The 19,569-nt window shown below is 67.0% G+C and overlaps 2 protein-coding genes and 1 long non-coding RNA gene across 15 annotated transcripts; all 3 read right to left on the bottom strand.

Annotated features, from left to right (window-relative positions):
* MAMDC4 (MAM domain containing 4) lies at positions 1-8,353 on the bottom strand. 11 transcript variants are annotated; one of them, XM_074362669.1, is made up of 28 exons: positions 8,153-8,351; positions 7,418-7,525; positions 7,170-7,343; positions 6,963-7,088; positions 6,675-6,805; positions 6,507-6,591; positions 6,225-6,350; positions 5,884-6,021; positions 5,702-5,790; positions 5,440-5,613; positions 5,106-5,190; positions 4,851-5,030; positions 4,602-4,730; positions 4,318-4,449; positions 4,102-4,226; positions 3,908-4,019; positions 3,642-3,758; positions 3,379-3,513; positions 3,101-3,237; positions 2,809-3,028; positions 2,584-2,721; positions 2,327-2,445; positions 2,153-2,243; positions 1,839-2,048; positions 1,524-1,658; positions 1,310-1,437; positions 370-545; positions 1-222 (listed from the first exon to the last, which is right to left on the bottom strand). In XM_074362669.1, the coding sequence occupies exons 1-28, from the start codon at positions 8,196-8,198 to the stop codon at positions 15-17; spliced, it is 3,774 nt and encodes a 1,257-aa protein (XP_074218770.1). In that variant the 5' UTR covers positions 8,199-8,351; the 3' UTR covers positions 1-14. The 11 variants fall into 11 exon arrangements, with proteins under 11 accessions (XP_074218770.1, XP_074218766.1, XP_074218769.1 ...); XM_074362665.1 differs by lacking the exon at positions 8,153-8,351 and adding exons at positions 1,104-1,212; positions 7,643-7,757 and having other exon boundaries at positions 6,963-7,343; positions 7,418-7,522; XM_074362668.1 differs by lacking the exon at positions 8,153-8,351 and adding exons at positions 1,104-1,212; positions 7,643-7,757 and having other exon boundaries at positions 1,839-1,985; positions 6,963-7,343; positions 7,418-7,522.
* A 1,284-nt stretch (positions 8,354-9,637) lies between these two features.
* PHPT1 (phosphohistidine phosphatase 1) lies at positions 9,638-11,112 on the bottom strand. The gene is made up of 3 exons (XM_010954468.3): positions 10,892-11,112; positions 10,459-10,583; positions 9,638-9,901 (listed from the first exon to the last, which is right to left on the bottom strand). The coding sequence occupies exons 1-3, from the start codon at positions 11,049-11,051 to the stop codon at positions 9,809-9,811; spliced, it is 378 nt and encodes a 125-aa protein (XP_010952770.2). The 5' UTR covers positions 11,052-11,112; the 3' UTR covers positions 9,638-9,808.
* Positions 11,113-11,675: 563 nt separating this feature from the next.
* Positions 11,676-19,499, bottom strand: LOC105068588 (apical junction component 1 homolog). 3 transcript variants are annotated; one of them, XR_012506653.1, is made up of 3 exons: positions 18,208-19,499; positions 16,447-16,604; positions 11,676-16,371 (listed from the first exon to the last, which is right to left on the bottom strand). It is a non-coding gene; the product is annotated as an apical junction component 1 homolog (long non-coding RNA). The 3 variants fall into 3 exon arrangements; XR_012506654.1 differs by having other exon boundaries at positions 16,447-16,530; XR_012506655.1 differs by having other exon boundaries at positions 11,676-16,530.
* Positions 19,500-19,569: the final 70 nt, after the last annotated feature.

Genomic DNA, 19,569 nt, shown 5'->3' with positions numbered 1-19,569 from the left:
GTGGGCCAGGGCGTTTATTGTTGGGGTAAAGACCAAACCCAGGCCTGTGGGGGCAGTCTGTGGAGGGTGATGGACACAGGGGTCAGCGTGTCCTGGGGGAGGGGCAAGTGTTGGTCCTGGGGCCAGGGTCCTGGGGAGGTGAGGAACACAGGTGAGGAGCTGGGGTCTTCTCTGGGTGATCTACTGGTCATTGGTGACCGATGCTGGCAGGGTGACGTGGTCCTAGAAGGAGGGAGAGGAACTTCATGACTGCTGGTGGGAGCGGCCCTGCACATGGGCCGGCCCTGGTTGGGTGGGTGGGCCAGGAGGGGTCCCATTCACTGCCCAGCCATCAAGCCAAGTGCAGGGCTCAGCGGACTCAGCTCCTACCGCACTGAAGAGAATGTTGTCGAAGCCCGGGGCCTCGGCCTCCGCCTTGCGCCTGGAGAGGCAGTGCCCCTTCCACAGCCAGCGCCGTCCCACGAGTCCAAGCAGCAGCAGGAGCATGAGGAGCAAGACGGTGCCGCCGACCACGGCTGGCACTGATGTGGCCACTGCCATGTCCCCTGCGGGCCGCAGGGCATGTGACCCGGAATTCGAGCCCTCCCTGTCAGCCCCACAGCCAAGGGCAAGCACAGCCGTCCCCATAGTCTCCGAGGGCTTCAGGTTCACCCGCTAGAGGGGGTGCCGCTCATGCCGACAGATGGCTCCCGGCTGTAACTGGGCCCCGGCCAGCAGGCGGCTGCCGTCTGCAGACCTGGGGGATCATAGCCCCAGGCTAACGCCCTCTTCCTCACGAGGCGGCAGCCACCAGCGAGCGCTCTGTGAAGAGGCTGGCTGTGGTCTCTGGCCTGCCCGGGCACCGCCTCCAGGGCCCGGCCCCACTCTGGGAGCGGGAGCGCGGAGTGAAGAGGCCAGGGAGGGGGCACCGCTAGCTGATGTGGCTCCTCAGGGACCAGGGACGAGGGACCACCCAGCCCTGGGGTAGGGCACAGCAGCTGAGGGAGGGGACACTGCAAGGTCCTGGTCTCCTGGGCCAAGAGCAGGGCTGCCAGCGGCCACGACCCTCCAGGCCAGAGGAGGCCAGACCCAGAGCGGGGCCGGCCAGCCTGCACGGTGCTTACCCTGGCTGGGTGCAGGCAGCTGGCAGCGCTGCCCTGCCAGAAACTCGACGTCGTCCAGGGCAATGGGCCCCCGGGCTGGCTGGCCACCCAGGGTGGCTTCAAACACAATCTGACCAGGAGGGAGGAGGGGCTGTGTGGGCCTGCGGAGGAGGATGGCCCCGCCCGGGCCCGCCGCAAGCACCTGGCTCTGGGCAGTCTGGCCTCACCTGGAACTCCTCGGCACTGGCCACCTCCACCTGGCCTTCCAGCCACTGGTGCCGCTGGCGCCCACCAGTGCCCCACACGGCCAGCTGACCCCGGGCGCTACTCAGCAGGACCCGCAGCTCGCCTTTGTCTGAGAGTGGGGCCAGGTTGCATCAGGCCCCTGACCTGGCCTGGCCCCAGCCCTCCCACTGCCCAGGCACTGCTGGCCCGACTCACAGAAGTGCTCAGGGAAGCCCATGTGGTACCAGAAGCGGAGGCAGGAGGCCTGAGTGGCGGGCAGTGGCTGGCTGCGCAGCCAGGCTGCTCGGCCCCCAGGGCCCAGCACGCTGGTTTCAAAGAGAGCAAAGTGGCCTAGGAACAAGAGAGGGCAAAGGTAGCGTGCCCAGCTGACCAGATGGAGCCGGCCCTTAGACCTTCAGCCTCTGATCCTGTTGGGATCGGGGCCGGGCTGGCCTGGCTGGCCCAGGTTAGGGTGGGATGTGTGCCTCTGGGTGTGTGTGGTTCCGGGGTCCCTTCCCAACTCAGACCCACCTGCCTCTGTGCCCAGGGTATGGTCCACGGCGGGCTGGGGGTAGCGGGAGGGTGTGGCCCCACTGCTCCAGTCCCAGCTGTACCCACCCAGGCCGGGCCGGGGCAGATGACTCCAGCCACACAGACCAGCCTCGAAGTCGCAGGAAGCTGCAGGGGACCTGGGCAGTAAGGACTGTTGCCCCACTTCCCTCCGTCCCTGGGGCACCACCACTGCTGGGGTAGAGGTCAGACCAGGCGGCTGGGGGTTGGCATGGAACTGGTGCTACCCAGAAGCCAAGCAGGTCACAGGGCCAGGCCACCCACGGGGCGCCCACCTGGCCGAGGGCAGGGCCCGTCCTGAAGGAGCAGGTCGTCCAGCGCGATGTAGGCATGCTCCACGCCGGCGGCCACGGCCTCAAACACCACCTGGGCAGGCACAGGGCAGGGTTGGCTCACACTTGGTCTGGACTGGACAGCCCTGGGGTGAGGAAGACCCCCACCACTCTCACCCTCCAGGCCTGCTCGGCCCGCACATCCACGCTGCCCAGACGCCAGGCAAACCCTCCATGACTGCTGATGTGGAGCACCTGACTCCTTCCAGCTGCGTCCACGTAGACCTGTAGGGTGCCTGGCACCCGAGCAGCCAGACCAGGTCAGAGGTGGTGGGGGAGACTGGCCGCTCAGGGCCCTGCCTTGTGGGCTCCCAAGTGGCCTTGGCACAGGGACCTGTGGGGACCCTGTGGCCCTGCTCCCAGTAGCCCCTTACCTGGGTTACTGAGGCTCAGGTGGTACCAGAAGGTCAGGCAGGCTGGCCGGGCCAGGGGTCTGTGCTCCTCTGAGGTCAGGGAGGCCATGCGGCCACGGGGCAGTGCCTGCGGGCTCATGTCCACCACCATGTAGTGCCCTGGGGGGGTGCCAGGGTCAGCCGGCCATCCCTGCCCCTCCTCCCACCCCTCTGCCCACCTCCTCACCACCCCACCCCTGCCAGCACCCTGAGGTGTCTCTGTGGTGTGGTCAACACGGGGGCCACAGGCGGTAGGGCCCGTGGCATTGGTCTGGCGAATCCAGAGGCCCCAGCCCCCCGTGGAGAAGCCACAGGCCGAGTCCTCGAAGGAGCAGTGCCTGGGGGCCCAGCAGGGCCCAGGCCGCACAGCCACGTCGTCCAGTGCCATGGTGCCGTGGTACCCGTCCCGGAGGCCCTCGAACAGCAGCTGGGTGGGGGTGGAGGGGGTCAGCCAGCTGGGGCCTCGGCCTGTCCACCCCCGCCTGGCACCGGGCCTCACTTGGTGTTTGATGCCGGAATCCTGCAGGTGGTGGAGGGTGACCCAGGCCTCGTGCCAGCGGTTGCCGTGGGTGCCGGACCGTGACCACAGGTGCAATTCTGCCTCCCCTTCTCGCCTCATCGCCAGGCGCAGTGTCCCTAGAGGGAAGGGTGTTTGGAGGGGACCAGACCCCAACTCCTGGTTGCTTCTCACCCCTCCAGAGCTCCTGAGCAGTCAAGAGGCAGAACTCGGGACCCCCACGGGCCTCCACCGAGGCCCCGCCCAGCTCAGGCTCTCACCGATCTGGGGCCCGTAGAGGTGGTACCAGAAAGAAACACACTCCTGGGTGGCTGCAGGCACCTGGGGCTGGGTGAGGAGGTGGGCAGCGGGGCCCTGGGCTGGAGGGTCTATGGGGTCTAGGAGCATGAAGTACCCTGCAGAAGGGACGTGGGAGGAGCTGCAGAGAGGCTTGGCCCAGTGTGAGTGAGCCCTCTGCGCCTGAGTCTGGGGGTGCCCTCTGAGTTGGGAGAGCTGTCCCCCAAGTCTGGGTACCCCATCTTACCTTGGCCTGTGGTGTGGTCGTACCTAGGGCCACAGCTCTCAACCCGGCGCCAGTGGGCGTCGGTGAAGTGGCCTGTGTACCAGGCGCACGTGTCCCGTTCAAAGTTACAGGAGACCTCTGGGGGTGGGGCAGCAGGGTCAGCATGCCCCGCCCCACCTCCGGGCCCCTCCTGATTCCCGAGAGGGTGGGAGAGACTTGCTCCTGGAGTGGGGGCTCTGAGGCGGGATCCCTCAAAAGGGAGGGGGACTGGGCGCAGAGGGAATGACCTGTGTCTTTCTCGGTGGCCGCCGTGGGACTGCAGCCTGTCAAGGTCACGTCGTCCACTGCGGCGCCCTGCTGGCCAGGGCTGTCCAAGTCCACCAGCCCTACAAACTCCAGCTTCGTGGAGGGGCACAAGGGATCGGGGCTGTTATGTCAGGACTGCCTCTGTGTGCCCCCCCACCCAGGCTGCCCTCCTCACCCTGAAGGGCCGGCGACGAGCCCCAAGCAGGACCTTGTCCACCTTCCAGCCGCCGGTGCCGCTGCCCGGGGCCTGCCACACCAGCTCGCGGCTGCTGCCCTCCACCACGACCAGCTCCAGGAAGCCTGGTGAGGGGTCACTGTGGGTGGGCCGCCCGCCCTCACCCGCCCTCACCCGCCCCAGGGCTAGGCAGAGGGCCAGGAGAGACAGCGGTACCTTGGGGGTGACTCTGAAAATAGTAAGCCAAGTGGAGTTCACAGCGGGGGCCGGAGGGGCCCAGGGTGGGTGTGAGGACCCGTGCCTCCGCTCCCAGCTGCCCCCAGGCCATCTGCAAGGACAGGAAGTGTCCTGGGGAAGACAGAGCCGCTCAGGGCTGATTCCTTCTGGGGACCCCCAACTCAGAGAACTTCCCTAGTGAGGAGTCAGAATGGGGGACCCCCCTGGGGGTGCAGTTCAAAGGCAGGCTCCGGGCTGCCTGGGGCAGGAGACTTGGGCCTCACCAGCAGTAGCCCTGGCGGCACCGGTGCCAGGGACCCTGCTCTCCTGGGCCGGGAGACGTGCCCACTGCAGCCGCCCCACGCTGGCGTCCTCCCAGCCCCCGGCCATGGGGGACTCGAAGTCCGTGGTGCCTGCAACACAGCAGCCGTTGGTGCTAACAGGCTTGGGCCCCCGCCCCGCTGGCAGCGGGGAGGGTCTGGAGGAAGGGAGGTCAGGGCTTCCCCTGTCCCCAGGCCAGTTCCGCCCCTTACCACAGTCCTGCTCGTCCTCGCCCCCAAGGCATTGCTGCTGGAAGTCACACAGCTGCTCTGGGGGGACACACAGGTCCCCACAAAAGAGATATCCTGGCTCGCAGAAATTCCAGAGCTGCAGGCTGGACGGCTGGGGCCAGGGACCTGGGGCCCAGAGCCCAGGAGGTGGGCCAGACACCTCTGTGGGGGCAGAACAGGGGTTGGAGGGGCTTGGGGGTACTTCTCCTGAGGACAGAGGGCAGTCAAAAGGCTCACCTGGGACTGGTTTGCAGCCGGCCGACAGGATGAGGTCGTCCAGGCCTATGACACCCCCCAGGCCCGTCTGCCCGGCCAGGAGGATCTGAGGGCAGAGGCGGCTCATGGGTGCCCCAGCTCCCCTCTATCATCCCGAGGTCTGCTCCCTCGAGCCCTCTCCCTGCGGCTTGCTTATCTCTGGATGCCCCCTGCCATCCCCACCCCAGCCCTCGACCTGCTCACACACACACAAGCCTGTCTTCCTGCTTGGACTCCCTGGGCCCCCTTCCCCTGCTCCCCGAGGGGGCCCCGGGCCTTCCCACCTCTCCCCCAATACCGCCCCCGCCAGCCTCACCCGAAAGGGGTGCTCGCTCTGGATGTCAACGCGGTCTCGGACCCAGGCGGCCCCCAGCTCCCCGTGGTGCCTGCGCAGCAGGACGGGGGCCTGGGGGGCGCCGGGGCTCTGAGTCTGCAGGAACACCTGGAGGCAGCCGGCCTTGGATCCATGCAGATAGTAATAGAAGACGAGCTGGGAGGGGCGCAAGTAGAGTTAGGGGAGATTCTCCAGGGCCTGGGCAGTCAGGATGGGCGGCCCTGCTTCCCCTGACCCGTCTCACTGAGCAGTTGTCGGGGGCAGAAGCTTTGAACTCAGGGCTGGAGAGAACGGCGGGGGCACTGGGCTCAGCCACGGAGACCAGGAAGGAGCCTAAGGAGAAAGCGGGCATGGGCCGGGTTGGCCAGGTGGGTGCTGTGGCCAGTTGTGGCCAGGGTGGCAGCTGGCGTCCCTGGGGGGCCTCACCCTGAGCACTGTTCCGGCTGTGGTCGCGGTGCGGCCAGGTGGGGCACTGGGAGCCGCCTGTGCTGTGGTTCCGGGCCCAGCCCTCCAAGTGGTTCCACAGGCCTAGGCCGGTCTCAAAATCGGTGGCCGTGTGATTGCCTAGTGGGGGGCGGGGCTCAGGCCGAAGATCAGGGCCTCCTCCCCGGGCCCCACCTTCCCCAGGTCTGTGCTGATGGCCCCCCAGTGCTATGGCCCCGGCTCCAGGTGGACACCAGCTACCTCACCCCCGAGAAGGACCGTGCCAAGGGACAACCCCACTCCGGTGTTCTCTGAATGACCACAGCCCGCCAGCCCCGGCTCACTGCAGATGGCTGTGTCCTCATCGGAATGGTCCCCGCAGTTGTCCTCCCCATCGCACAGCTGGTGGGGCTCCACACAGGCCTTGTTCTGGCAATGGTAGTGCCCCAGGGGGCAGCGTGCCTCAGGGGCTAGGAGAAGGGAGGGGTAACTGTCACTGGGGAGCGAGGCCGGGGTGGCGCAGCCAGGGGAGGGGGTCAAGATCAAACGAGCAAGGAGTGAGCAGCTGAGGGACTCCTGCTAACCCACTGCCCCCCAGGTACGGGCCCACGGCAAAGGGGCCTTACTGGGCAGCCCACAGCGCCAGAAGGCCACGTCGTCCAAGGCCACAGTGCCCCTGTGTGTGGCATTTCGAGTGGCAGAGAAGGTGACCTGAAGAGTGAGGTCCTTGGGATGTAAGTCAGAGCTCAGATGCTCCCCGCTGCCCCCGCCACCCAGACCATCCCCCATCTCACCCTGAAGTCACCCAGGATGCGGCCAGTGGCCACCACCAGCTCCTGCCAGCCTGGAACCCAGGGCCCTGAGCTCTGCCACAGGGTCAGCGTCTCAGTGCTGTGGGTCAGCTCCAGCCTCAGCTCAGCCACATCTGCGTGGGGGGTGGGGGGAGGTCCTGGGGCAGCTTAGGCCCCTGGTGCCTCCCCCTGCTCGTCCTGGGGGTGCCCTCCTGTCTCTGTAGCAGCTCCCCTTCCTCTTCTCGCCCCTCCCCTCAGGACACCCCAGGTCTCAAGGTCCTGGGCGCGCACCTCCAGCAGCTGTGTGGTACCAGAGCCTCAGCTCACAGGTGGGGGCTGCCTGGTGCAGGACCGGGGAGCGCAGGGATGCAGTGGAAGCCTCTTTCCCGCGGTGTGTGCCGACAGCCATGTACCAGCCTGGCCAGGCCAAGAGATCAGAGGACAGGGCAGGAAGCAAAGAGAGGCGGGGGTGGCACAGAGACCCGCCCGGGGCCTCACCCAGGTCAGTGCCGAGAGTGTGGTCTGCGAGCGGCCCCGGCCCCTCCAGCGCGGCCCCTGCCCTGTCACGGAGCCAGCTGTAGCCCGAGGTGCTGATGTCCCTCCAGCCACAGGAATCCTGCTCAAAGTTGCAGGCGAAGGGGCCGTCCAGGGTGGGCAAGGCCCCGTAGTACCCTGGGAGGGCAGGAGGTCAGGCGGGGTGCCTGTGAGGGCTGGCCCCACCTGCTCCCCGCCCGGCCCTGGCTCACCGCACTGGGCCTCGTCCGGGCAGCCCCTGCAGTCACACACGAAGTTGCACACAGCCTCCCGGGGGGGCCTGCAGTGGTTGGGGACCCACGCCCAGCCTGGGGACCCTGCTGCCAACAGAGAGGCAACCAGGTGGCCTGGGGCACAGTGACCCCAAATCCCAGTTTGCTCTGGATGGTTCCATGGCCCAGAAACCCCAGGCTCAGGCATATCAGGACATTGGTCACCTTCCTTTGGGGTCCAGGCCAGGAGGTCATGCAGGAAGGGGGCTGGGACCCAGAGAGAGCTGCCACTTGAGGGTCCCTGACAGGGCCAAGTTGAGGGCATCTGGCCCTGGAAAGGCTGCCTGCGTGTCAGGGTAAAGGTATACAGGCTCACGAGGGACCTGGGGAAGGGAACTGGGGCCCAGCCAGGAAGCGGAGGGGCTGTCGGCAGGGTGCCCCTGGCAAGCGGCCGCATCAGCGGGCAGCCCAGGCCCCCTCAGGCTCCATCCTGGTCAAGAGTGGCAGACGAGGGTCTGCTTTCAGGGCCCTCTCAGCGTGGAGCCTGGGTGGAAGTCGAGGCCAGCGAGAGCAGAACTTTTGCCCCTTCCCCAGCGGGGCAATCTCTAGGACTCCGAGGGCGCGCTGTGCGTCCCCTGAGGCAGGTCATCCAGGGCCTGCACCCTCCGCCCCTAACAGGCCCGCTACTGGAGCCCCCAAACATTCCTGTTTCAGGAGCCAGGCCCCACAACTCACCCAGGAGCAGGACCAGGGCGGGCAGGAGATGGCTGGGCAGAGGCATGGTCAGGCCCGAGAGCCAGGCCAAGAGGCAGTGTGGATGCCGGCCAGCCTCGCAGGGACTTCGCCTGGTTATGGGCCAGAGGCCCCACAGGCCGACTGCTCTAACTGGAGAGCGAGGCTCAGCCCCTTTCTGTCCCTGCGGCCCCTGGCCCGGCCCCACCCTGTGCCCACGAGGGTGAACATCCAGCTGTAAACGCCTCCAGAGGGGGCCCCGGCCCAGGTAGGCTCCCACCTGCCTGGCTCCTTTAGGTCAAAGGTCAGGTCCTGGACATCGTGCTCACGGCTGCACAGCTCTGGTGGAGAGGCCCCACTTGAGGCAGCACCGAGTGGCACAGGTGTCCCGACACCTCCTGGGAGTTCAACTCAGCTCTGCCCAGGCTGCCAGGAGGAACGCAGCTCATGCAAACCCCACACCTGGCCCCTGAGGTCCCTGCTTGGGGAGGGGGCGGCTCTAGCAACCAGGGACATCCTCCTCCTCTGTAACTCACAGTCTTGCTCACTCGCAAGTGATGACTGTTTATTCATCAGCAAGTGTCCAGAGCAGCGAGGGCCAGGCACTGCCAGGCACAGTGTCCAGAGAAGCCCAGGGGCTCTGGGCCTTGTGGCACAGACCCCAGAGGAGGGTTTAGAGCCAGGCTCTGTCCACAGTTTACCACCGTGTGGCCAAGTGAGCTCATCTCACCTGAGCCTCGGTTTCTTCATCTGTAAAATGTGGTCACAAGAGTGCCTGTCTGGAGAGGCCACTACAAAGCCCCTGGGAGCTCACAGGAGGCTGGCACAATGTGATCGCAGCCTCAGCAAGGGGACCAAAGCTCATGGTGAGCCACAGGGACAGCCGTGCCTGTCCCTGCCCTCCCCGCATGCCACCTCTACTCCTCACAGCCAGGAAAAGGGGAACGGGGTCCTGGGAGTTCCAGCTCCAAGTCTGCAGTCCTGCCTGTTCATTCTGAGCGGGAGCCTGTGACTCCAGGGTAGGGGCCACGGGACCTGATCTGGGAATCCAGAGGTCGTGCACCACTTCACTTGTGACCTCAGTGGGCAGACCACACGTGGATGCTGACATGAGGCAGCCAGGACGGTGGTGCTGGTGCCTGCGCTCCCCACACATTGGGATGGGCCCCCGCCTTGCCGCCCCAAGGGACTCGGCCCTAGCTCCTTGCGTAAGGGCTCATCAGGCCTCCTCCCAGATGTCCTTGGGGAGAGCAGGTGCATGGAACAGCAATCAGGCCATAAACGGGGGCAGCAACCCAGGGGCCCCTTATCAGACCCCAAAGGGCTGAGTGTGCACTGCTCCTCCCTGGGCCCAGAGGTGGAGCCAGGTAAGGAGCAGCCAGGAGTGACCTGTGCCCCCAAGGCTGCCTCTGGCTCTCAGCTACCCACCTACTCTCGTCAGGAGTTCAGAGCTAACCTAGGAACAGAAAAACCAAGACACACACCATCTGGGGACCAGCAGAGGTGACAATGCTTTTAATGTTCCCTGGAGAGGTAATCCCGGGCACCAAGGCCTAGCCAGGGTGGCAAAATGCCAGGGGCTGCAGTCCAGCTCCTTGGGAGGGGCCTCGAGGGCAGAGTTCTGAGAGGATCCTGGAGGCGGCAGGCCTCCGGTGGGCCTCAATAGCCGTCGTCGGCCCAGGTGACGTTGTAGTCGGGGTACCTGGCTTTGATCTTCTCAGTGGAGATGGAGTGCTGGGCGCGGCCATAACCCTGAGGGAGAAGGTGGCTCTTACAGCCCCATCCTGGCTCTGGGTACCCAGTCCGCAGGGACACCAGGAGCCAGCTCGGGAGGGGGCTGTGATCCCCCCAACCACCCCAGGGAGCTCTCTTGGGGAAACCAAGAACAGATCTTGAGGGAGAGCCCTTTAGCCCGAGGTACAGACCACTCTAGGGGCCGAGAAAGGCCATGTGAGTGCCCATGTATCTGCTGGTGGCTTGGGGAAGGGAGAGGGTGCGGCCTCTGAGTTTCACCCCAACACTGACTGCCTCACGGAACTGGAGGAAGACAGCTCAACCAGGCCTTCTGGGGCGGGAACAGCACACAGCCTGCCATGGCTGGGAGGGGGCCAGGCAGTGGCCTCCCTTCCACCACACGTGTTCCCCGTGGCACGCCACATAGGAAATGGGGGAGCTACAGGCCCTGGATGGAGGGTTCTGCAGCTGAGAAGCGCCAGAGAACACCGAGCACCCCGGGTCAGGCAGCTCAGAGGGCCAGGTCTCCAGACCAGGACTGGGCCCCTCGGCCCACCCGGGGGCTGCGGGCTCACCATGGAGTAGCCGTACACGTGGATCTTCTTGTCCTGGCTCTGGTGGGAGATGCGCCCGCCCCCCAGGCACTCGCAGTCGTAGCCCTTCTTCTGCATCTCGCCTGATACCTTGTCGTAGATGTCGGCTGAGATAGGGAGGGCGGCTCAGCACGCGCCGATGCTGAGGAGGTCTGGAGCCCGGCTCTGAGCAGCTCCCTCCCCAAGGAAGGAGCCCCTCTGGGACGGGAGGAAAGGGAGGAGGGGGTGCGCCAGGGAAGGGGGGCTGGGCCTAGGAGGGAGGGGTCGGGCCACAGCAGCCCCTCGCCTCCAGGACTCCGCCTCGCCGCGGCCAGCACGGGATGAGACGGGGTACAGGATCACCTCCCGTCACGCCCCTCAGCCCCGCCCACAGACGCAGGAGACCCCGCCCCCTGGCCCTCAGCCTCGCCCTCACCGTGGTACTCAGCCCACTTGTAGCCGCGCACGATCTCTTTGCTCTCCCCGGCCGGGGCCCCGGAGGGCGACACTGCGTGGATTCGAATCAGGACGTACTTGAAGACGCCGTCCGAATCGATGTCCACGTCGGGGATCTGGGCGAGGCCCGTCGCCGCCATATTCCCGGAGGGCGCCCGCCCCTGAGGCCTGTGGCCCTTCCCATCGCGACCCCGGGGTGCACGTCAGCGTGGAGGGCGGAGCCTCGAAGCTCGTAACCAATCCCGTAGGCACATGCTGCCCGGGCCCAGCGCCTCAGCCAATCGTGCCGCCAACGCGCAGCACAGACTGGCCAATCGCAACCCAGCTCTTTGCAGCCCAGCACCTTGCCGGCCCTATTTAAAGGAGAACGTGGCAGCAGGAGTAGGTGATGGTTCAAAGCAACCGAGTTAAAGTTCTTTCCCAGTGGGGTCGGGAGCGGATGACAGGCCCCTTTGGAGGGGGCTCGGCGGCCCGTGACGCCCGAGGGAACGGGCGCCGGCCCTGGTTCCCTCTACCGTAACCGAAGGCCTCCCTTCCCATACCCCTCACGCTGTCCCATGGCCTCCCTCCCGGGCCCCCGCGCTGTGTCCGAGTGCCTCGCTCTCCCCCGCACCCCCATGCTGTCCTATGACTTTCCTCCCTCCCCCTTCCCCCATTGTGTCCGAAGATCTCCCCTGTCTCTCCCCCATTATTACATGGTCTCCCCCGTTTCCGAAGCACTGCATCCTGCATCCCACCCACTCTGCACAATGAACGAGGCAGCATTGGCTACATTCGAGTTCTATTTTCCTTGGTTCGAAAGCGCTCGCCCTCTGGAAATAATCCCGGTCCAGGATCCTTCCTGGACCGCCGGCCCTCAGGCGTGGGGAGGAAGGCCGAGGCCCAGGGGCGAGGGGGCGCAGCGGCCAAATTTGGGAGGCCGCGAAGGCGGGTGGGGCAAGCGGGGCACGTTGGCCTGTGCAAATGCGCGGAGCCGAGGCAGGCGCGCGGGCGTGTTGGGGAAGGCATGAGGGGAGATGGGCACGGGTGCACAGTCGGGGGCGAGGACCGGGAAAGGAGGCAGGGGATTGGGGGGACGTCCGCAATTAAATTTAATTGATGCCCCACTTGTCCCCGATGGAGGTTTGTGGGCTACAGGAGGGCCCTGGCGGGCGCCTGGCCTCACCCCCTCTGCAGGTCACTAACCATATTTGGAGCGCACCCCGGGGGAGGGCGGGATACGAGGGACACCGGAACTTGCGCTCCAGGGAACCAGAACTGGGCTGCAAGCCTCGCGTGTCCAGCCCTCACCACGGAGCGCGGCCAGATCGCGCGGGCGCGAGCACGGGGGTGTTTGTGCAATCATGCCCCCATCTCTCCGGATGGACCACCGCCCTGGCGGACTAGCTCGCTCCCTCACCTATTCCCATCTACGCTTCCTCCTCCCGGTTCCAAACTGGGAACGCCCCTCCTCTTCTGTCCTCTGTACTCCAGAGAATAGGGGCTCTCCTGGACGGCTTCCTCAGCCCCTCCCGCTCATCCATCCTTCACCTGCTTCCTGTCTCCCTGTGAGGTTACGGCCTGCGCTGCCGTTTGCTCGCCCAACCAGGTCTCAGCACTGGCCGGCGCCCCTACACATAACCTGTGCTTCCCCCGCCCAGGAACCCCTTCCTTCTGGCGGCGTGTCTTGTGCCTTGGCTGAAGACCCTCCCATGCCGAGTACCCCTTCACTGCCTCTAGCCCCAAACCCTGCAGCAGGAAGGGTAGCGCCGTCAATGTGCGTGCTCAAGGTCTGGCACAGCGGGGGCCGGGAGAAACAAACCGCGCAGTTACACGCCGGCCCGGCCCACCAGGCTGGAGCATACTCGTGACGCGGACACACGGAGCCCAATCAGGGTGTCCTCTAGAGAGGAAAGGCCTCTGAGCAGGACGCATTCCAGACCACGGGAGGCGGGTGGGAGGGTGAGTTTAAAGGGACGGGATTAGGCTTTGGTCAACACGGGCTCCTGGACCAGGGCGAGCCAGGGTTGGGAAGGTTCCAGGGAGGCCCTGCAGATGGACAGGGGACGGACGAACCGGATGTGTGCGGTGGGGTCTGCAGTAGTGACCCTTCTGCGTGAAGGGGCGGAGCGGTCCTCAGACCCACCCCACCTCCCAGCGGGAAGCACCAAGCGGCCGAGGACCGGCCTCTGGGGAGGCCCGAGGGCGAGCTTGGGGAGAAAGGAGCTGGGCGAGGCTTGGAGGGGTGCGGAATAATAGGCGAGGGCGGGGAGGGAAAGGCGGGGCCTGTGGAGAACGCAAAGGGGCGGGACATGGGCGGAGCTTGCGGAAAGCTGGGCGGGGCCTGGGGGACTCAAGGCGTGGCAGGGGCAGGGTTCGGGATGGACTAGGTGGGGTTAGGTAGGTGGGCCCTAGGTGGACTGGGCGGGGCTCAGGTGGACTGGATGGGGTTCAGGGTGGGCTCTGGGTGGACTGGGCAGGGCCAGGACGCGCCCCCGGGTTCACATGATGTCATCCAACAGGTTGGCACTGGCCACCCAGTCAAGCGCGCGCGGCTCGGAGGCAGCCATGATCATGCACATGAAGGGGCGGCCGGTGCGACGGTCAGTGGGGTAGATGGTGGTGGGCGTGAAGCGCCGGTTGGCTTCGACGAATTCGCAGAGCTGCTCATAGACGCGCGGGAACTCGTGGCGCAGGAAGACGCCGCGCAGCCGCAGCTCGCGCTGGATGTGGATGAAGGCTACCTCTCGTGCTCGCCGGCCCGCCTCGCCGTCCTGGTCCAGGCCTGCCGTGCCGGGCGGCGGCGTCAGGATCAACGTCTCCATGTCGGGCTCGCGGCCCCGTGCTGGAGGCGGCCGCGCTGGGCTGCCGGCCGCCAGCGCCACTTTGGCGAACTTGCGTACCGTGGGTCCGGGACTGCGCGGGGCGGGCGCGGGCCGGGCAGGGGCGCCGGGTGGCGCAGCTCCAGGTCCCACGGCCACCGACACGCTAAGCAGGAAGCACTCGGCCGGCTCGTAGAGGCGCCCGGCGGCCGCCAGCTCGCGCGCATAGCTGCCCAGTGGCGCTGCGTGCGTGGCCAGCTCGCGCAGCGATAGGTAGGTGGGTGACAGAAGCAGCCCCTCGAGGCCGAAGCGCAGGAAATTGTCTGCAGAGCCAGGGCTCGGGAAGCCCAGGAAGAGCACGCCGCGGCCCCGCGACAAGAAGCCAACACGCGCGATGCGCGAGAAGGCGCGGTGCACTGGGCCGCTGTCGCGGCAGAACTGCAGCACGTGGCGGCACACGCTGCCCACGCGTCCGTACACGCAGCGCGCCTTGTGCGCGTCCCAGTCCTCGCGGCGGCACAGGCGCGAGCAGTAGTACGTGTAGCAGCTGTGGCAGGACTTGAAGTAGAGGCAGGCGTTGAACATGGTCTCGGTGCGCCCGCATCGCGCGTTGGAGCACGTCATCAGGTCGTCCTCGTCGGCGCTGGGCTCCGGGGACGCGTCGGCCGCCTGCCCCAGGCCCGCGGGCTCCTCAGTGCTGCCGGCCGACGCAGGTGGGGAGCGTGGCGCCAGTACAGGGACCCCAGGGCCCGAGGGCCGCGAGTCTAGCAGGCGGTGCAGCTGTCGGCCCAGGCCGTCAGCCGCGGGCTCGGGTGCTTGGCCGGCCGGGGGCCGCGAGTCGATAACCAGGTCAGTGATGAGCTCGTCCAGCTGTTCGAGGCTGCGCTGGCGGCCAGAGGTGGGGCCGTCGGGGGCGGCGGGCGGAGGCTGCCGCGGGCGGCTCCCGGGCAGCTCCCAGCTCCTGGCAGTCGGACGTTCGGCTGCGCGTAGGTCGTTGTCGGTGATGGTGATCTCCGGCGTGACGTACCAGTTTCGGCCCTGGCCCTCGCCTATTCGGCCCTTCTCCGACAGCGACGTCTCGGACAGCGACAGCGCTGCGTAGCGTCTGGGCGAGGTGGACAGGTTCACGACGACGGGCGGGCGCCGGCCTTCGGGTGATGCACCCCGCGGCTCCCGTGCCTCGCGCGCCAGCAGGTTCTCGTAGCTGCGGCCGCGGCCCAGGGGGTCTTCGCGGCGCGGCCCGGGCGCCAGGATGTTGTCCCAGGAGCGCGAGTAGTGGCGGCTGTCGGTGGCCAGCCGGGGTGGGCTGGTGCCGGGGCCGCCGTGCCACGAGGCGAGCAACGGGCCGGGGTCTAGGGGAGGCGCCACCTGCAGGGTGCGGTAAGGCCGCGGGCCCCGGTCGCCCCAGGCGGGGCTGCCGCGCGGGTGTGGGTAAGTTCTCGCCAGAGCGTCTCGATTACGGTACCGCCCGAAGTCCTCTGTGTAAAAGGGGCGGGCGGTGGAGTGGGCCCGGGTCTCCTCCGGGGCATAGCGGGGGCCGCAGGGTGGGCCGTAGGCTCGGGGGGCCTCCCCGTAGTAGGAACGGGAGGGTGGTTCCTGGACCGGGAAGGTGCGAACGTCCCCCGCATAGTAGCCGCCCCCGCGTCTTGGACTGGGTCCTGGCGGCTCTTCGGACAGAAAGGGCCTGGGGTAGTAGCTGTCGAAAGAAGGTCCAGGGCTGGCCACGAAGCCACCAGGGTGGCCCTCGGGTTCCTCTGTGTAGAAAAATTGGGTGGGGCCCGGCGGGGTGGTGAAGGGCAGACTCCGGCGCTCCGAATAGTCCCGGGGCCCAGGAAGGGGCCCGTCGCAGTACAGCGCCCGGGGGTCGGCGCAGTAAGAGTCACTGGGAGTCGGGGTGCGAGACAGCGCCACGTGGCGAGGCCCGGGCACGGTGAGGCCGTGGAGCTGCGGCGCGGCGCGGGGCCAGGGCGCGGTCTCGGCGGGCGCGCAGGGCCGCGAGCCCCAGGCAGCGTGCTGAAGCACCGCGTCGTCGGGCTTGACGTCTAGGCGGCAGCGGACATGGGGGGCGGGCCCTGCGGGTGGCTCGGCCGGCGCGCAGCGGTTGGTGGCGGCGCAGAGGGGCGCCATGCGGCCGGGGCCGCCCCGCTGCGGCTGCAGCTTGATGGGGTGCAGCTCGTTGGCGAGTGCGCGCAGCGCGGGGTACGCGGGCTCCCGGTGGGGTGACGCCTCTGCTCGTGGTGCCCGCTGCGCCTCCCGGCCTCGGCGCGGCAGCACGGGCGGCGAGGCAGGCGCGGGCGCCAAGCCCGGCGGCGCGCGGGGTGCGCTTTTGGAGCGGGCGCGGCGCCGGGGTTCGCTGTCGCGGGACCGGGCTCGTGGTGCGGCAGGCTCCGGGGGTGGCGGCTCTGGGCGGGCCTCCATGGCCGCCCCGTCCAGCGCCTCCAGGAAATCGAAACTGCGGCAATGGCGCTTGTTGAAAGGCACGGGTGCAGCAGGCCGAGCCATGGAACGCTCACATGGCGGGCGCCGCGACACGGGCCCTGGGGCCGCCACCTTGATGTCCTGGTACACGGTAGACACCAGCAGGTCCGGCGGGTCCGTGCGGGTCATCTTTAAAGAGGTCTCCAGGCTGCAGCTCACTCAGCCTTTTGGGGCTTTCGCCCTGGGGGGAGACGCGGGTCAGGGCAGCCCCTCTGCAGCCCAGGCCCTGCTAACCCCCAGCGCTGGCCCGGCTTACCTGGGGCACAGTGGGCAGGGCAGCCCTGGTGCCGGGCCCTGGCCGAGGCCTCAGGCGCTTGTTCCATGCTGGCGTCAGAAGCACCTGCAGGAGGAACCCAGCTGTCCAGCCACTCAGATCCTGCCCCCGTATCCAGACCATCCTTTCTGGGCCAGTTTCTGCTGGGATGAGGCAGGTCAGCCAGAAAGGGGATGTCACTGCAGTGGTTCCCAAGCTCCTGCACCCACTAGTGACCACTGGGCAGGTGTAGGTAGACCTCTTTCTGGGAGGAAGAGTGGGAGTGTGGTCCTAGGACCACCACTGTGGTGCCCACAGCTGGAATGACTGCTCATTTGGGACCTTTACAGATTTCTTTATAGGTGTTGGCTCCATAAAGCCTGTAGGTGACCGAAGCCCCCTCCTGGCACCCAGTGCAGAGCGAGCCCTCCCTCCAATGGTGCAGTCTGAGGGCAGCCCCAGGCTCTACCCTTATCAGCTCTGCTCAGTCACCCGAGCCTCCCCTCTACCTGCTGACCAGGCTGGTCATGGAATCCTTTCCCACACTGTGTCAAGCCCCAGTACTGAGGCCCCAGGGGGCCCTGAGGTGGCCCCATCAGGTCCAGACATGGCATCTAAGCTCACAGACTTGCCTGCCCCACTCTCAGCTCTCCATGTGGCCCAGGCCAGAATGCATCCAAAGATCATACCTGGGCCCTCATGCCCCCCTTTCATTTGCAGAAATTCTCTGACTCATCTTGGGGTGGTTGAAATCCACCAAGGTCTTTGGGGCTATCATGAGAAACCCCAAGGAGAGACCCTCTCAGCTTTGCAGCCGGTGCACTACAGCTGGAAACCAGAACCCGGCTGTAGGACCACGTGGGGGTGTGTGAGCCGGAGCTCAAGGCTGCCCCTGGTTCCCTGAGCAGTGCACCAGGCCAGGAGTCTGCCAGCAGGGGAAGCAGGGCAGTGGGCGGGTAAAGCCCCCGCAGCCCACCCCTGATTCCCAGGAAGGCCCTCCCCACAGAAGCTCGGGAAGGCTCCATGGAAACCTGAGGTTCCACGCCCCCGCCTGCGGGCTGGGCTCGGATCCGCCCCTCCCAGCCAGGCTCACATTCAGACTTGGACCACCAGCTTCTCTGTGATGCCAGGAGCCTGGAGAGGCTGGGGAGGGGGGCTCAGTCAGTGGAAGCAGGGTCCCCTGCCCCTCCCACCGTCTGGGGGAGCATGCTCCAGGGTGAGATGGGGAAAGCGGAGAGCTGGACCCTCAGCTGGCAGGACCTCTGGTCTGGATGATCCTCTGTGTCCCAGGTGTGCAAGGGGCTTCCTGCTGGCAGGGCTGCCCTGCCCAGTCAGGGCCACCCTGGCCCAGTGTCTGTCCCCATCCCAGTTCCCAGCCTATCCCCTCAACTATTCCTGGTTCCCAGGACCATCACCCTCCCACCCACTTCCATCCTAAGCTCAAAGCCAGGCCGGAATTGGGGGCTGGATGACAGGGCTTGAGGCTCCGCCCCAGGGAGGTGACAGCCCGGCCTTGATGCTGCTGCAGTGAGGAGCTAGACTGGGCGACACCCCTTCCCGTGGGGATGGGATGGGAAGGTCCACCCCCGCCGGGGTCCTGGGCCTAATGAGCCCCGCGGGTGGCCTTCCCTGCCGCGCAGGCCGTCCCTGGCTCCGGGAGAGCCCGGGTGCAGACCTGCCCGCGTCCTCTCGGGGCAGCACCCGCATCCCTGCGGGTGCCCCACCCGCGAAGGATGCGATGGGCAACTGCCCCGGACCCCTTACCTGGGCGGTGCTCCCCACCGCGCCCGGTGGGCTGCTCAGGCCGGCGCGCGCTCCGCCGTCCCCCACTTCGCCGCGTCCCCGGCACCGGCAGAAGCTTCGAGGCAGCGGCGCGAGGCCGCCGGGCCGCTCGGTGCTGCCCCCGATGGCGGCCGGCAGGACTGCACTTAAAGGGGCCGCGCCGTGGGCCTGACCCGTGTGGCCCGCTGGCGGCAGGTTCGGGCTGTGCTGCGCGCTGGGTGACAGGCTCTTTTCACGCACAAGGTGCAGGCCTAGGTGTAACTAGGGGGACCTGTGTCCAGGCAGCACCCGACCTGTCCTACCAGCCCCCACCTCCAAGACACCTGCTCCAGGGCAGCTGGCGGCCTGGCCAGCCTTGGAGGAGGACCAAGCCCCGACTCGCGTTGCGGGAACGCTCCCGGAATTCACGCCTGGGCTCAGCCCAGGCAGGAGCAGATGGGCCGCTTCCCGCCCTGCTGGCCTCTGTGCTTCAGTGTTGGAAGTGCCAAACACTCCCCAGGTAACGGGCCAGACGGGCCCGGCCTGCATGCCAGCAGCCACCTGTCCCCAGGATGCTCAGCTTCTCGCGAGCAAGGGCACACTTCTGCGCTCCCTGCATCCAACGTCCGGCCGGTCTGCACGTGGCTCACTCAAACTGCATAGCAACTCCCTTCCTCCAGTCCCCTCCCAAACAAGGTGCTGAGCCAGAAGACACTAGCTGGGCAGGGAGGCTCCAAAGGGCGAGACCAGAGCACGGGAGGCCCATTAGATGAGCGGCCTGGTAAGTTCATTTCCGGTCAGTCTGGTCGCCACACCGGGGGGGGGGGGGGCGGGGGGGGGACAAGGATAGTCGACTTCACAGGCTGTGGACTAAAGGGAGTGCCCTAGGTATCAGTGTGGTGCCTGACCCCTAGCACCTGCCCACTGCCACCCTGCTGCCCCCAGTGTGGGCTCTCTAGGCACAGGAATTAGGGAAGGGGAGGCTTCCGGGACGTGGGGGTGGAGGCCTGGCCACCAGCCCATCTCTCGGCCCTGCTGGAAGTCAGCCTGCCCTCGGGGGGGTAGTTCTCACAGCACCTATGGATGGGGGGTGGGGTAGGGCCCTGCTGGCAGCTGGGGGGGGGGGTGCCTGCTGGACTGGGTGTCAGGTAGGAGCAGAGAGGTGGCTGGGACAGGGTAGGCCCTGCCAGAGGCCAGCAGAGCAGGGTCGCCCACCTGGCCTCAGAGGGCTGGGCCAGGCTGGATGGCATATGGCATGTGAGGGGACTGGACTGCTTAAGGCCTCCTACCCGCGAGGATAGTCACCCCTCAGAGAAGAGGGTTCTGTGGCCCCAAGGCAGGGAGCTCAAGGGCCTTCCTGGCTAC

The sequence above is a fragment of the Camelus bactrianus genome, chromosome 4 (assembly GCF_048773025.1).
Source record: "Camelus bactrianus isolate YW-2024 breed Bactrian camel chromosome 4, ASM4877302v1, whole genome shotgun sequence".
Taxonomy (NCBI): domain Eukaryota; kingdom Metazoa; phylum Chordata; class Mammalia; order Artiodactyla; family Camelidae; genus Camelus; species Camelus bactrianus.
This window is presented reverse-complemented; position numbering and strand designations above follow the sequence as displayed.